At 45.8% G+C, this 13,521-nt stretch overlaps 1 protein-coding gene across 1 annotated transcript; it reads right to left on the bottom strand.

Moving 5' to 3' along the window:
* Positions 1-12,086: 12,086 nt before the first annotated feature.
* Positions 12,087-12,935, bottom strand: LOC120901586 (low molecular weight phosphotyrosine protein phosphatase 1). The gene is made up of 3 exons (XM_040309645.1): positions 12,803-12,935; positions 12,352-12,701; positions 12,087-12,267 (listed from the first exon to the last, which is right to left on the bottom strand). Exons 1-3 carry the CDS (start codon positions 12,918-12,920, stop codon positions 12,175-12,177), a joined length of 561 nt encoding a protein of 186 aa, XP_040165579.1. The 5' UTR covers positions 12,921-12,935; the 3' UTR covers positions 12,087-12,174.
* Between the last annotated feature and the right edge of the window lie 586 nt (positions 12,936-13,521).

Raw genomic sequence — 13,521 nt, forward strand, 5'->3', positions numbered from 1 at the left:
TCAAGCAAAAATAGCAATTTTACTCAAAATATGAGTTATTTGTGAATAAATGTTGAAATGGTTATACTATTTGAAGTTTTTTTAGAATTTTGGACATATTTTTGAAAATTATTTTTAATATATTTGTTGATTTTTTTGCTAATTCTGAAACCATTAAGCTACATAATCGATGAGTATATGGTGATAAAATGAAAGGTTTTTGTTCGGTTGTATGACTTTACTGAGAACTTTCATAATATCTTCGAAACAAATAAATTAAATAGTTGCTTTGACAAAAAATAAGGTGGCTGATTGCATAAATATATTTCAATACTACCATAATATTCATCCATCCATTAAGCGAGAACAATTGCGATTGTAAAATCACATGTGTTTTGCACGTTCGTCCCGCTGCGCAAAATGGTTCCAGCGCACGTTATCAATTAAGGGTGCGTATATTAATGAACCCAAACAGCACGGAAAATGTACCCACCCGTCCATCATGCTCATCATCATCAACACCGGGTCCACGGGTCAATTGGACCCGCTCAAAGGGTTGCCAGAGTGCCCAATCAAAGCTGCCCACTGTTTAGGTGCTCTTCGTGCTCGCGAAATCGCTTTCCCGGCACGGTTATAAATGCTCCCGGCGAATTATTGTACCTCATTGTGCACCAGCGGTTCATTAACAAGGCGTCCAGGCGATTATGTGAAATCACCTGCAGCACACCGCATGCTGAAAGGATGCTTCAGAGCCAGCGAGGAACAATTACCGCACGATTCCAGGTTGAAGCGACGTATGGTTGTCAAATTGTGGTACAACTTCTTAACGAAACTGCACCCTGGGTTCGATTTGCACAGCCAAGGTAGGCTTCGGGCCGTACAGCACGTCCGCCCGAATCGATGTTCAAAAAATGTTCAATCAAAGCACCGCTTTCAATGAAACAATAGGCCAATTATTCTGCGCACTTTAGCGATCATGAATACATTATGGTTTGGAAGGGAAGGAGGAGGAGGAGGGTCGTGTGTGCCTGCACGTAAAGCCATCACCGGGTGGCTTACAGACCGTACATCTACAGGGTTGTGTGAGTGGGAGGTGGTAGGTATGATAAAAAGAAAATTATGTTCACAACAGCCATCGGGTGTGCTCAATGTTAGCTCCATACTAGCTGTTGCTGCTTTTCAACGCTTCTAGGCATGGTACGTGCTGTTGTGGCCGCTTGTTAAACGGTGTATGGCCATTTTTACATCGAGCGAGGCATGTGTTAGCAGCTGGTTGGCAGAATGTATGCCAAGAATGACGGGCGAATTTGCTATTTGCGGCCAGTTTGCACATGTTGGTTTACAATACATTTAGTTGCATTGGTATGAATTTTTACTGTATTTGAGGTAAATTTTCATTCTGCATGGAAAGCAGAATCTCTCATTTAACTATTAATGCGCCTAAATTTATGCACATGCAATATCGAATGAAGATAATTTAATATTTTCCCAGTTTTCTTTTCATTCTCTTTTTTAGACCTCAGAAACCATTGACGAATGGTTTGCTGGCGTAAATCTGAAGGTTTTTATATTAATTTTAAGATTATTGTGATCTTCATCGACTTAAAAGTAAATATTGGATTAAAAATAGTTATCTTGCATATCTTTAGGCGCTGCAAGTACAATTCATCGTAGGCCTTCAAAACAATATTATGCCAAATAATGGGGGCCTTCACGATTCTAGTTAGTTTTTTGTATGGAGTTTGACAGTTGGAGGCTGAAATCATGTAAACAATCCATACAAAACCACACAAAAAACTAGCCTGCGATTTTCAGTCTAGAAAATTTTAGCCTAAAAGCTAGAATTAGATTCGAGTACCTGCTCGAAAACACGGGTTTGTTTACATTTATCCCAAGGTGCATTAAAGAAATCAGGTGATCGAATCTGGAATCAAAGTGTATGTAGTCCAGGTGGTCTCATAGCATTTTTTATAACCAAATTTGAATATCACTTTTTGACAGAACGAGTGAAAACTTTTGCTCCAACGAGCTTTCTGGAGGCTTGACGAATACTCAAAACACTCTTACAATCTTTATTCAGAAGCAGAAGCGATAAAAATCAGCGTTATAAATTCATACACCTTGGGATAAGCCCACCTGTATATTATACTCACTTAGATAGCTGCTCGAAAACTGCTACACAATGCAAACAGCTGACAGGCTGAAATTTCAGCCTACGAGCTTCAAACGGAAAGGGCCCCAATAATACAAAAAAGTCGTTTGAATGCCATTTCTATCATGTTGTTTGATTATCACTCACATTTGTTTGAGTTTGAGTTATTTATACCACAGTTTCATCACAAAAAAAAAAAAACGAAAATGATTTCACAAGTTTTGTCCACTCAATGAGCTCAAACATCGAATGTATAATCCATTTTTCGCCCTTCCACCCAGCCTCGGACCGATCGATCAATCTTGATTACCCTTCTTACAGACGCTTTAAAATCATTTATTTCATGTCATTCCGGGTCACGGCAAATGGATGAGAATAAATCAGTGTTTCCACGCTCATCGCCCACCCACGTGCAGTGCCGTTGCCTGTACATACTGGTGTGTGTGTGTGTGTTTGGTACCGGTTTTTTCTGCCGGTGAATGTCGAACCGTTCACCAGTGTGCGGCCATTTAAATCAATTTCCGATTGGGGCTCAGAGATTCCAGTTCGAAAAGCGTTTGAACCGCATGGCACTTCATAACGCTGCTGGCACGCAGAAAAAGCTAATCGAACAATCGGGTTGAATCGGGTTTTTTCCCGCTACTGAAGCACATGTGAGTGTGTTCTTACTGCCTTCTTTTCCACGTGTGTCTGATACGCATTGCCTGAGGTGGCTTGCAATCTTGAACATCCTAGCCTGAAGGTTGGCTAGAAGCACTCGCAAGCGCTCGATTTATCACTCGAGGAAGGATTGAGCTAAAAAGAAGTTTTGATTTTCACTTCTACCAAAACCCACACAGCACACGTGTGTCTCCTCCATCCTAGTTTCACAATCCGAAAGCGAAAGAAATACCGATCACGTACCGAGTTATCTATGCCATCGAGGAATATTGATTACGCGGTGACATAGTAAGCGGGTGTAGCGTGCCGTATTTTTTTCCTCCAAGCCCTGCCGTCTGCATCCCAAATCCCTGTATCGTTTCACGTCCCAGGAGAGCGATTCGAATGCAAAGCAGCTTCCTAGGCAGGGAGCGCAGTAAAGCTAGAGTATGTCAGGATCTTCGTGCACGGTGCGGCACTCGTAACTGTTTGCTTAGCGTTAAATCAATTCTTCTTCATGAATAGCAACTTTAAGCGTTCCAAGGGGTTCCCGCGAGGAATGGCAAGCAAAAAAAGGGAAACACGTCAAGCATCAATTGTAGCTAACAGTGGAAGCAGTAGTTTGCACCCGGGGAGAGTCTGCCAAGCTGCGCTAGATTTGTCAACTTTAATTCAATGTACAATCTTTGACATTGTTAGGGAAAACTATTTTTCACTTCACGGCTCTTCCCAGTCCACAATCCGACAGTCAGAGTGGCAACTTTACAGCACCAGCTGTACAGTGAGCAGCAGCAGCAGCAGTACCAAACTCTCCACCAAAGTACAAGCATAACTTTCGGTTCCAACTTTGACTGACTTCGTTCCGTTACGGTCTGGGCAAAGAACGCAGCTACGAAAGAAAGGGAAAAGTTTGGTCGGTATCCATTTTCTGCTTGCACAACTGCTAACACAGTCCAACGTGTGTGGACGACCGGTGGTGGGTTGGCTGCGTGTTAGTTTGAAAGTAATACAACTCTCTGCATGTGTATTTGAGCTGCTCTCTGGTGTGTGTGTGTGTGTGTGTGTGTGTGTGGGTCTAATGTGTCTTGCATAGTGTTTGCGAGGCGAGGCACGCTCGCTAACCAACTTATCAAGTGTCCCATTAAAGCACACCACCGAACCAAATGTCACGGGAGCCGCTCGAGCTGGCCAAGGCTGGCTTCGAAAGCGACCTGGTCAGCATCAAAACTGGTGGCACGTGACAGCGCGAGTGAGTTGGCGTAACGGTGGGATAATGGAATTGTTCGGTGTAAGCAACAATTTGCCAGTTGGTCTGGGGGATCGGTGGGCGATTGCAGCGCAGGACAGGACAGGTCAGAACGTTTCACGGTCATGCATTTTTGATGGCATCGATGGTGTGCTCTCCCTGTTCAGAATCTTGGCTCCCGCGGAGGTGGTGGAACATCTTACCATCTTGCCAGAGGCCGCGCCAGAGGTCATTCGCCGAAGTAATTGCAAACGCTGATTGCTTTCACCCCGGGGTTTGTGGTTCCTTCTGCACCGAAAGCTTGCGATGGAGCGGCTGGAGCGTATTGTATATTACAAAGAGGCATCCCCTACCTGGTTACCGGATTCTCATCAAAAATGGATACCGCTCTTACACCCACCGAAGCGAAAGCACCGCTTCGGGCGGGATGGCATCGCCCAGAGCGTAATGGTTTTATCAGTAGTTATCACACCTTTGATAGATTCCACCGTCTTCTGTGTCCTTGGACGGAACGCACTGGCATTCCGTCGTGATTACGCCTAATGGCAGTGGGCCGGCAGTGAAACGGCAAAGGAAGGGATGACCATCGCCCATCAAGAAAATGGTCACAGCGTGTCGGCCCCGTGTTACAGCGCCTGGTGCTACTGCGGTTACTACTGTTCGGGTGTCATTTGTCAACTGTGCGCATGCAAGTCAGCAGCGGATTATCTGACACTCCGGGTGGACCACGGGAATAGAATTTATGGATTTGTGGTTAAACGGGTGGGCGGATGGATCGGTACCGGTCGCGTCGTGACAGGCATGGGATGTGTGGAGAGGGTGATGGAACGCTGGTATCAGCCGGGATTGTGGTTTTGAAATTGTCACTGTCTCGGTACCGACGCCCGGAAGCTTCGAGCCTCGGATTTGGCACCTTGCGTTGACGGCGGTTTTGCGGGAGTTTGAAGCGGACAAAACTTTTAATTGTACCATTGGCGTATAGTGCGAAAAGCGTGTAGAATGTTTATTTAAAAGAGTTGATTAATTTTACAGTTCTGTGGAGATGGGCGTTTGGATGTGATGTAACACTCATCGAAAATTTGTAAGATTTCATTGCGATGCAACGAGAGCTGTTTTTTAGAGACGGAATAAATCAATGTTGCTTTGAAATTAGCATACATGTGGGCGTATTGCTGTTATTGCATGCAAATTGCTACTTTCTAGCTCAAATGGAATATTCCTTGTGATAGAATTATTTCAGTGAATACATACAATTGCATATATGTAGGCGGGTCATTGAATGTGCAGTGTACACTTTAAGGCGCCAAATCGCCGCTTGCTTGTGTTGAAATGTACTTAAATGTACCAAATGTTGAAATGTACTTAATCAACGTATAATTGCATACTTGTAAGAATATAATTAGATGAAAATTGCATACCTTAAGGCGTACTACACCTTCTTGCCTTCGTTTGAAGTTATTTTTTTGTATTAAAAGCATAGAACAGAACATTTTAGAAACCTTTTTTGATGCTAGAAAAATCGCTACCGACACTAGCTGTAATTAAATGCAGACCATCAACACCAACGAAACGGACCTGCCCGGGCATAAAACCACCGTAACAACAAAAACCAGCTGCCTCATTTAGCCATCGGATCACTCATTTTGATCTGCCTGCGATCACAGACCGGTGTCACAGATTGCCCTCCCTTTTCCTACATCCCCTTTTGGCAGCACGATGCCTTCCCAGATGCTACCCTACTGCAGAGGAACCGTTTGATCCGCACGCTCCAGTGACCGATGGTGGCTAATCCAATTAGTCCGAAAAATAAATGAGTCGCATAATAAAAGCGGTCATCAGAAAGACCACATTCCCAACAACTATCGCACAAAAACACACACACCCATATATATAGAGAGTGTCACACACACACACACAGCCAGCGCGTTGGGTATGATGCGGTCGTTTCCGGTGAACGTTTCGGTGGATAATTCGTCCCCGGAGACAATGACAGTTCAATTAATATTTCATCCGGCGGGCACCATTCGATTGATAAATATTTATTGATGAAATCAGATTCTATTAGCCGCCCGGTTGAATTAATGATAAGCATTCCCACCCACCCAGAAAGGCACCGGGATGGCGAACGTGAGCGAGAGCGGATGTGGAAAGCCGTGTTGTGTGTGTGTGTGTGTTTTTTTTCTCTCTTCCTTTCTGTTTGATTTGTTCTCCAGAATCCCACATGCCCCGGGTCCGTGTGCTGCTATGCGCTGTGGGCGTCGTTTCGATTTCCGCTTCCAAAGTGTCGTTGAGAGTGAAATACATTTTGGCATCTTGACACACATTGCCGAACAGCGGAAAGCGGGTCGGGGTCGGGATTTTGGCTCGATGGGAGGGGGGAACGTGAAGTGAGATTGGGATGCCGTTTTTAGCCGTTTGCCGGAGATAGAGATGTTCCATCGCGTTCCATCGGTAGGCATCGATTTTCGGTGATTGAGATGAGTGTTTTTCTTCTTTCTCTTCGTCAGGACAGAAAGGGAAAGAGTGTGCAGCAATTTGGTGGTGGTTTTGAATTGGTTCTTCTTTCTTATTCGGTCAGATTCGGGTAGAGTATGGGAGGGAGGAGCCTTGTGATGATTTCCAGATGTCACGCGATGTCTAGGGTAGGGCTGTTGTTTGGACAATTGCTAGCCTTGAACCAATTTATATTGAATATTTGTTTTTAATTTAAGATGTTTTGAGCGGTCAGTTGAAGGGATGAATTGAAAACAACACTCGATAAGAAATTATTATTGACAATTTGTGTAATATGTTTCAAGCAAAAATGCCTACGAGCTTCAACAATATAGGCACGTTAATCATATTTTCATGCGAATGATACATCTTTTGTCCTCGGAATACATAATACTGCAATCCCACTGCTTCTACGATTACGTACACACATACACTCTGTAGTAGCAGAAGCAAGCTTGCCACGAACCACCTCGTATAATATGCCATCTCATCCAGCTCAGCACGAATATCCAGCAGAGCGCGCGCCTCAGGGGTGCACTCGACCCACAGTGATCGAAGTTTTAATGATGCTGATAATCGAATAAAATTAAATATTTCATGAAATACTTTCGTCACCGGCTATGCTCGGTACCCACACACACACTTACACACACTTACACACACCTACTCAGCATGGTTCTCGCGATGGACGCGATGATCCGGGGCAGGCTAAATCCCACCGTGGGAACCATTTATCTTCTGCTGCGTGGGAAAAATCTTTGCACCGAAGTCTTAGTGCGCCATGATCGTGCTGGAAGGTAAAATGCCACCAGCATCGGTGGTACGGTACGGTGCGGTTCGGCCACGGCAATCACGGCAGCTTTGGGCGAACTTTGCTGCCAGTCAAGCCGGGGCAGCGTTTAAGGGCAGGTCAGGCCCGTCCTTTCCCGCTGTCCTTGCGAGCCGAAGTTATGCACACAGCAAGACATAAAGTGACTTTCGTGCCAACCGTTAAGGATGGGGCGGTCCTGGACGATGCTTTTGAAGTAAGGTAGGTAAGCTGCTGCAAAACCTAAAGCGAAAAAAGAAATGAATGTCATTCGTTTCGTCCTTCCCATTTTTTGGGTTTGCAGTTTTTGTTATTTTTCTTTTCGTTTGAATTTTGCCGGCCCTTCTGTGAAGCACATTGACGCTGTCGCTTCATTCACATCTTTTTCACACAACCACTGCCACTCACAAACACACATACACCTACAGAGACTACTGTGAAGCTATAAAAGTGCGAACCAGAGCAATAAAAAAAGCCTTCCAAATAGTCATCATTTTATGTGTGCCCTGGTCGTGCTTTCCTTTGATTTCCTTTTTCCCGCTGGTAGGCACCGGAATTGCGGCACAACGCTTCGTACGGGCGGCCGAAGGAGTTTGTTTCTCGGCAAGCATTAGCGCCAATGTCGTCGCGCTGGCAAAGTCTCGTGATTGCGTCGTGAAGATGCAATTCCGTCGGGAAGGATTTCGCTTTCAAGCTTGAGTTTTTTGTTCTGCGATGCCCTGCCGCAGCAAAGGCAGAACAGAACTGCAAAAATAAGGCAAAAAATAGGAAAAGGGACATTTATTGACGGGCTTGAGCAGGATTGCGAGCAGGATGAAATGAATGGGGAGAAAAAATGGGTGGAAAATTGCGAAAAAGGACACACAAAGGAACAGTTGGATCCAAACCATTTGAAGGAAAAGTGGAATTAAAATTTAAATCACTTAATGACAACCTTGTGCCGTGACGTAACGACCGTTAAGTCGTTTGCCTTTTTTTTTGGATAAAGCTTCACTAAATCTACACACATACACACACATAAACTCACTCAAAAAGAAAGAAATCAAAGCAGCCAACGCCGGCGAAGACAGCCTCAACTCAATTTGCTTTCGGGCAAATCCAATTCGAATCGCTCAGGGCGAAAGCGCCTGAAAATATGCTACCCGCCCGTCAGCACCGTCAGAATTCGGAAGCGCCGAAAGAAGTAGTCGACCTTGCGAATGTAAAATCTTTGCCTTTTCTTTTTTACGACAAGCATTACCGCCGGCAAGCATCGTTTCGTACGCTTCCGGCCGCTTCCCGCAAAGCCGAGGGACGGGAACGGGGCTGTTGCACATTTCGGGCGGTGCGGTTGGCGTGGCGTTGCGTAGCTGTTCAGAAATTCAGAAATCGTAAGGGGCTCGGTCCTTCCCCCGTTCCCTTAGTAAGGGAAACACCCGGATGGAAATGGCAGCAACGAGTTGAATCGAGAGCAGCAAAAGTGATTTGAATTATTACTGAGATGGTTCCGACTAGATTGCTGTGCTGTGCGTGTGCTTTCTTCGCTACCGCTTTTTTACTTTTTCGCTCGACTATGTGTTTTTTTTGGCACGTGTGTGTGTGCGCATTTCTGCTGTCGGGGCGAAAATCTTTGCATTCGAACATCTTCATCGAAATCGTGTCTGGGGGGGGGGGGGGAGGCGAACCAGGGGATGAAATGTTTTATCGACAGTGTTATATGAATTTTTCTCCTGCTCTCCAGCATTGGGGGGTTCTCTGCAAGCCGCATAAGCTGAGGCGAATTATTTTTATGTTGCAAAAGTGCGCACACGGCGCACGGTGGAGTGTAATCGTCGCAACGGCGAATAAGTTATCGTTTGTCAAATTTATAACGTATGGAATTAAGGATTATGGATTTATATCTTCTTTTTTTAAGGGGAGGGAGTTTGCGTGATCGCGGAGCGAAGGGGTTTTTGTTGAGGTTGCGAATTTGTTATTCGGGCTTTGCTAAGCAAAGGTTCAGAAATTGGGTGCGGAAGGCTGTTGAGGTGGATTATGATTTAGGGCTAGAAAGACAGTACGGGGGTTGCTTTGATCGAGTTGATCGCTATTACCGAGTGGATCATTTAGCGTACCGTTTAATAGCATATTGGCGTAAAAGAGGCTATAAAGCAGGGGGTTAACCATTTTACAACATCTCCTTAAAAAAGGGAGTCTTTAAACTGTAAAGCTCTTTTTTGGGGGGGGCAGAAGCTTTTGATTTATTATGAAGCGCATAGACATTAACCGACACAGATGCCTCGCCGTCATGCTAACATCGTGTACCGGCACGAGTATGGTAAATAAGGCAAATTCAATTGTGAAACTGTCCCCAAATTGATACATCAATTATGCACCCCAAACCATCCCACTTTCCTCTCTCCCACCCCCCTCCTAACAGGTAGCGTCGTAGCTGCTTCCGGTTTCGCCCGTCTGCTGCCCGGTTTCGCCCGAAATTTGACCAAAGATAAAATTCAATTTCGCAAGTTGGAAATGATTTTCTCATTATAATTTCCCAACCAAGCCTTGGGAGAGTTTGGCTGGGGCAGGCCCACCGGCCCACTGTGCCCCTTGTGCTGTTGTTTCAGGATCTTCTCTGTGTGTGTATGTGTATGTGTGAAAGCCGTTTGCCATTGGTTCAGGAACCTGACCGGGGATAGATGGATGTTTATTTTGTGTGAGTGTATGGGGTTTTTTTTCTTAGTTGGTACAACATTTTGCCCACAGATTTCTTGAGCTCCAAGGTACGAGCGAGGAACTTTGGGACAGAAAATTTGTGAAGCAAATTCAATCCTCAAAGCCTGCTGCAGACGAACGAGACACATCGATAGAGAAAGAGAGAGAGAGAGTGAGAGACTACATTTGCAACTGTGAAGTGGACCGGATGGGAAATAATCAAATCAGGGCCTGAAGTTTCGTGCCTTTCGGAACGGGACGACGGGTGGGATGAGAAAGTTTTGCATCGTTTTCTTGGACTTTTGTGAGGCCGAAACATTCCTCTGCTACCTGTAGGAAGAGAAAGAGAATGCGAAAAAGAAGAAGGTTAGAACACTGTGCTGTCACACCTGTGTTTCCGTGCATATTTGGTTCGACATTAAAATAATGGTACACTGACCAGCACGGTCGGGATTTTGTTTTCCGCCCAGCTCGTTTCGAGAAGTGTTAGTGTCCGAGCGTGCTCCAGAACTGCAGAAGGTGTTCGATTATTGCCCTCACCCCTCCTCTGGTAGGGTGTGCACGAACTCGAAGCAACTGTAGCCCAATCATCCTTCAGCCTCCAAACGACCTCTTTGATGGCAAACTTTCCGGCAAACACAAATCTTGCATGGCTCATAATCGAATATTGCGCTCGGTGCGCTGGTTGGGCCCTTCCAGAAATTCTAGCTCCCGTCGAAATGTTGCAAAGAAGCAGGAAGAAATGGAGCACGTAGCGCACGGTTCTAGGCCAGAGTGGTCACAACGCAGGAGGGAAGCAAACTTTTCCAAGGATAGCTCCGACTGAACCCCAACACGCTCTTGCTCGCAATAGGAGCACGTGCGAATTGGTTCCAAGGGGTGACAGTGGACCACACGAGCTGCTGCCCTGTTGGTCGTGCAAAACAAAAGATTTCATTAGGATTTGCGATGTGTGCCACGGCCACAATTGGCGCGGTTGGCGCACAAACGGCAGGCAATAACGGAAGAAGTTACGAGCACGAGGTACCGCGTGACTGCATAGAGAAACGGCCGCCTGCTCTCCTGCCCAAAAGCCGATTTCCACTATAATCGGCCCCTTAAGCTGCTCCACTTTTTTGACACTCTCCTACCCCGCCTTGGGTGGGCATCTTCTGTACTTCGTTCAGCAGTGGAGTTATGAGTGGTTTTGGTCTTGGAGCTGCAAAACAATCGCACCGAAACGTATCATGGTGGCAAAGGAAATATTATGGCGTTAAATCTGAAGCAAAATCGTGAAAGCTCCAAACGTGAGAAAACTTGATTTTGGCAACAAACAACTTTTGTTGGGATTTTTTTGTTGTTGTTGCATGGTGTACAGAGCTGGAAGGGAATTTGTTTTGCCCAGGTTCCATTGCTCGAAAAAGGCCCAGCGTTTAGTGTTTTGTTATAGATGCCTTCCTGTCCTGGCATTGGTATGGGTAAGTTCGTTTTGCACGGCGCACATGCCTACATGTTATGGGCAAATGTGTACGATTCGATTTGAATGCTACCGTGGAAAGCGGAACAGTGGCTCGGTGGTTTGGTGTGCAAATTGATTTTAAATGGAAGCAATTTATATGTGCAGCCCGGGTGGAAATGGTACTGGAAAACCTGGGCTATAAACGGGTAAATAATTCAATATTGGGTAGAATGTACACTAAACACCTGCACAACCAGGCCGGTTCGTTGTACGCCACAGGCCCCGGATCGAACGTTTCGGGGCAATGCAAATTGCTTGCTAAGCAGTGCATTTATTGCCAAAGCGCCTAATTGACTAATGAAATAACTAAGAAATACTACCACCGCTCCTGGTTGCGGACACTGTTTGCAATCGTGTGTTCGGTTGGCTCCATATTAAGTTGAGCTTAAATTTTGGGTTAGGTTTTTCCTTTCATTTGGTCATTAAGTACAAGCTTTGGTGCATGGTTTCAGTAATTTTAATATATTTTACACGGAATTGGTTTCCATTGGAGTGGAATGGTTTTTAACCGGAAAGTGTGCAGGCGATGATGCACGTTTCGGAAGCCACTTGCATATCGTGAATATTTCGAACGTAAATAATTAAATATCTGTGGAAATGTGGGTTTTCTACTAAAGTGCTTTTGGATATTTAATACGCTGAGCTTTATTTACACCCTGCATTTATTCCACAAACCTGTCCTCCAATCACTGCCCCGTACGTCCGTGGGTTTTGATGAAATTGGCGCAGCAAATCATGATCTGATCGAAGCACCGCCGAAATCCATGTATGCCGTGTTCCTTGGGGGAGAAAGATGAACAAAGTGTATGAGCGTGTGTGACAGTAGCAACCGTGTGCCGGGTGGACGGACGCTTTCCACTCACAAAGTACGGATCGATGATAATGCGGTCCAGCTCTTTGCCCCGGTAGTTCCCGAGCAGCTCTATTTTCGCCCGCCCGTCAACCGGTGCCCGGTGCAGCAGGTCGGCCACGTTCGACTCGTCCATGCCGAAGACGTAATCGAACTGACGGAAATCGTCCACCCCGATCAGCCGGCCGACATGGTCGGAGGTGAGCCCGTGCTCGGCCAGCACGGCCAGCGCCCGCTCTTCCGGCCCGCGGCCCACGTTCCACTCGCGCAGTGCCGCACTGTCCACGTACCAGTCGGTGAGCCCGTGCTCGGACGCCATACTTTTCAGCACACTTTCGGCCATCGGCGAACGGCACGAGTTGCCTGACCGGAGGAGGGGGTAGGGGAGCACCAAGAGAGGGAGGATTCCGATTAGTGGGTTCGATCGTTTACTGTTGCACAGGGTGGGGATGAGTTTTGCTTACCGATGCAAACGAAGAGGACTTTCATCGGATCGGACGTGAGCGCGTTTGACGGCGAGTGTTTGCGAACTGAACTGTTGAACGACGGCACAGCTGAGCGGGGAATTATTTTTAACGGCATGGGGATGTTTCGCTCTGCCAAACCGGTTTAGTGTTGACGCATCGGCTTGGTTTACGACTGCGCAGTGGGGGTTTTCTGGTTGGGTGTATGCGTAGGTGTGGCAAATTGCATATCTTGCAGGCACATTACAAGCGCAAGCAATTCTGTAAAGCAGAGTTGTATAACTATGGTGTGGAATAGGAGAAATGAAAATGAAATATACAAATTAGCATGGGCGTTGCTTGGCACCATATTAATTTTTGCTTAATTTCTCTGAGATTGGATTTTTCCTACAATTTTCTTTATGAGTTCAAGCTTTTGAGTACGGTTTTTTACAATAAACCTCCGTTTGAATGGAATGTTTTTTAGCTTAACAGTGTGCGAGTCAATGTGAATACTGCGTAACACTATTACATAAAGAGAAGTTTAAAATGAAAATAATTATTTATGTATACCATGTATTTCCCACTCATGCTGGGTCGGTCTCGTGGTACAGTCGTCAACTCGTACAACTTAACAACATGCCCGTCTTGGGTTCAAGCCCCGAATGGACCGTGTCCCCATACGTAGGACTGACTATCCTGCTAAGCGTAATCAGCCAGTAACTGAAAGCCAAGCCCCC

Source organism: Anopheles arabiensis, chromosome 3 (assembly GCF_016920715.1).
Source record: "Anopheles arabiensis isolate DONGOLA chromosome 3, AaraD3, whole genome shotgun sequence".
Lineage (NCBI taxonomy): Eukaryota > Metazoa > Arthropoda > Insecta > Diptera > Culicidae > Anopheles > Anopheles arabiensis.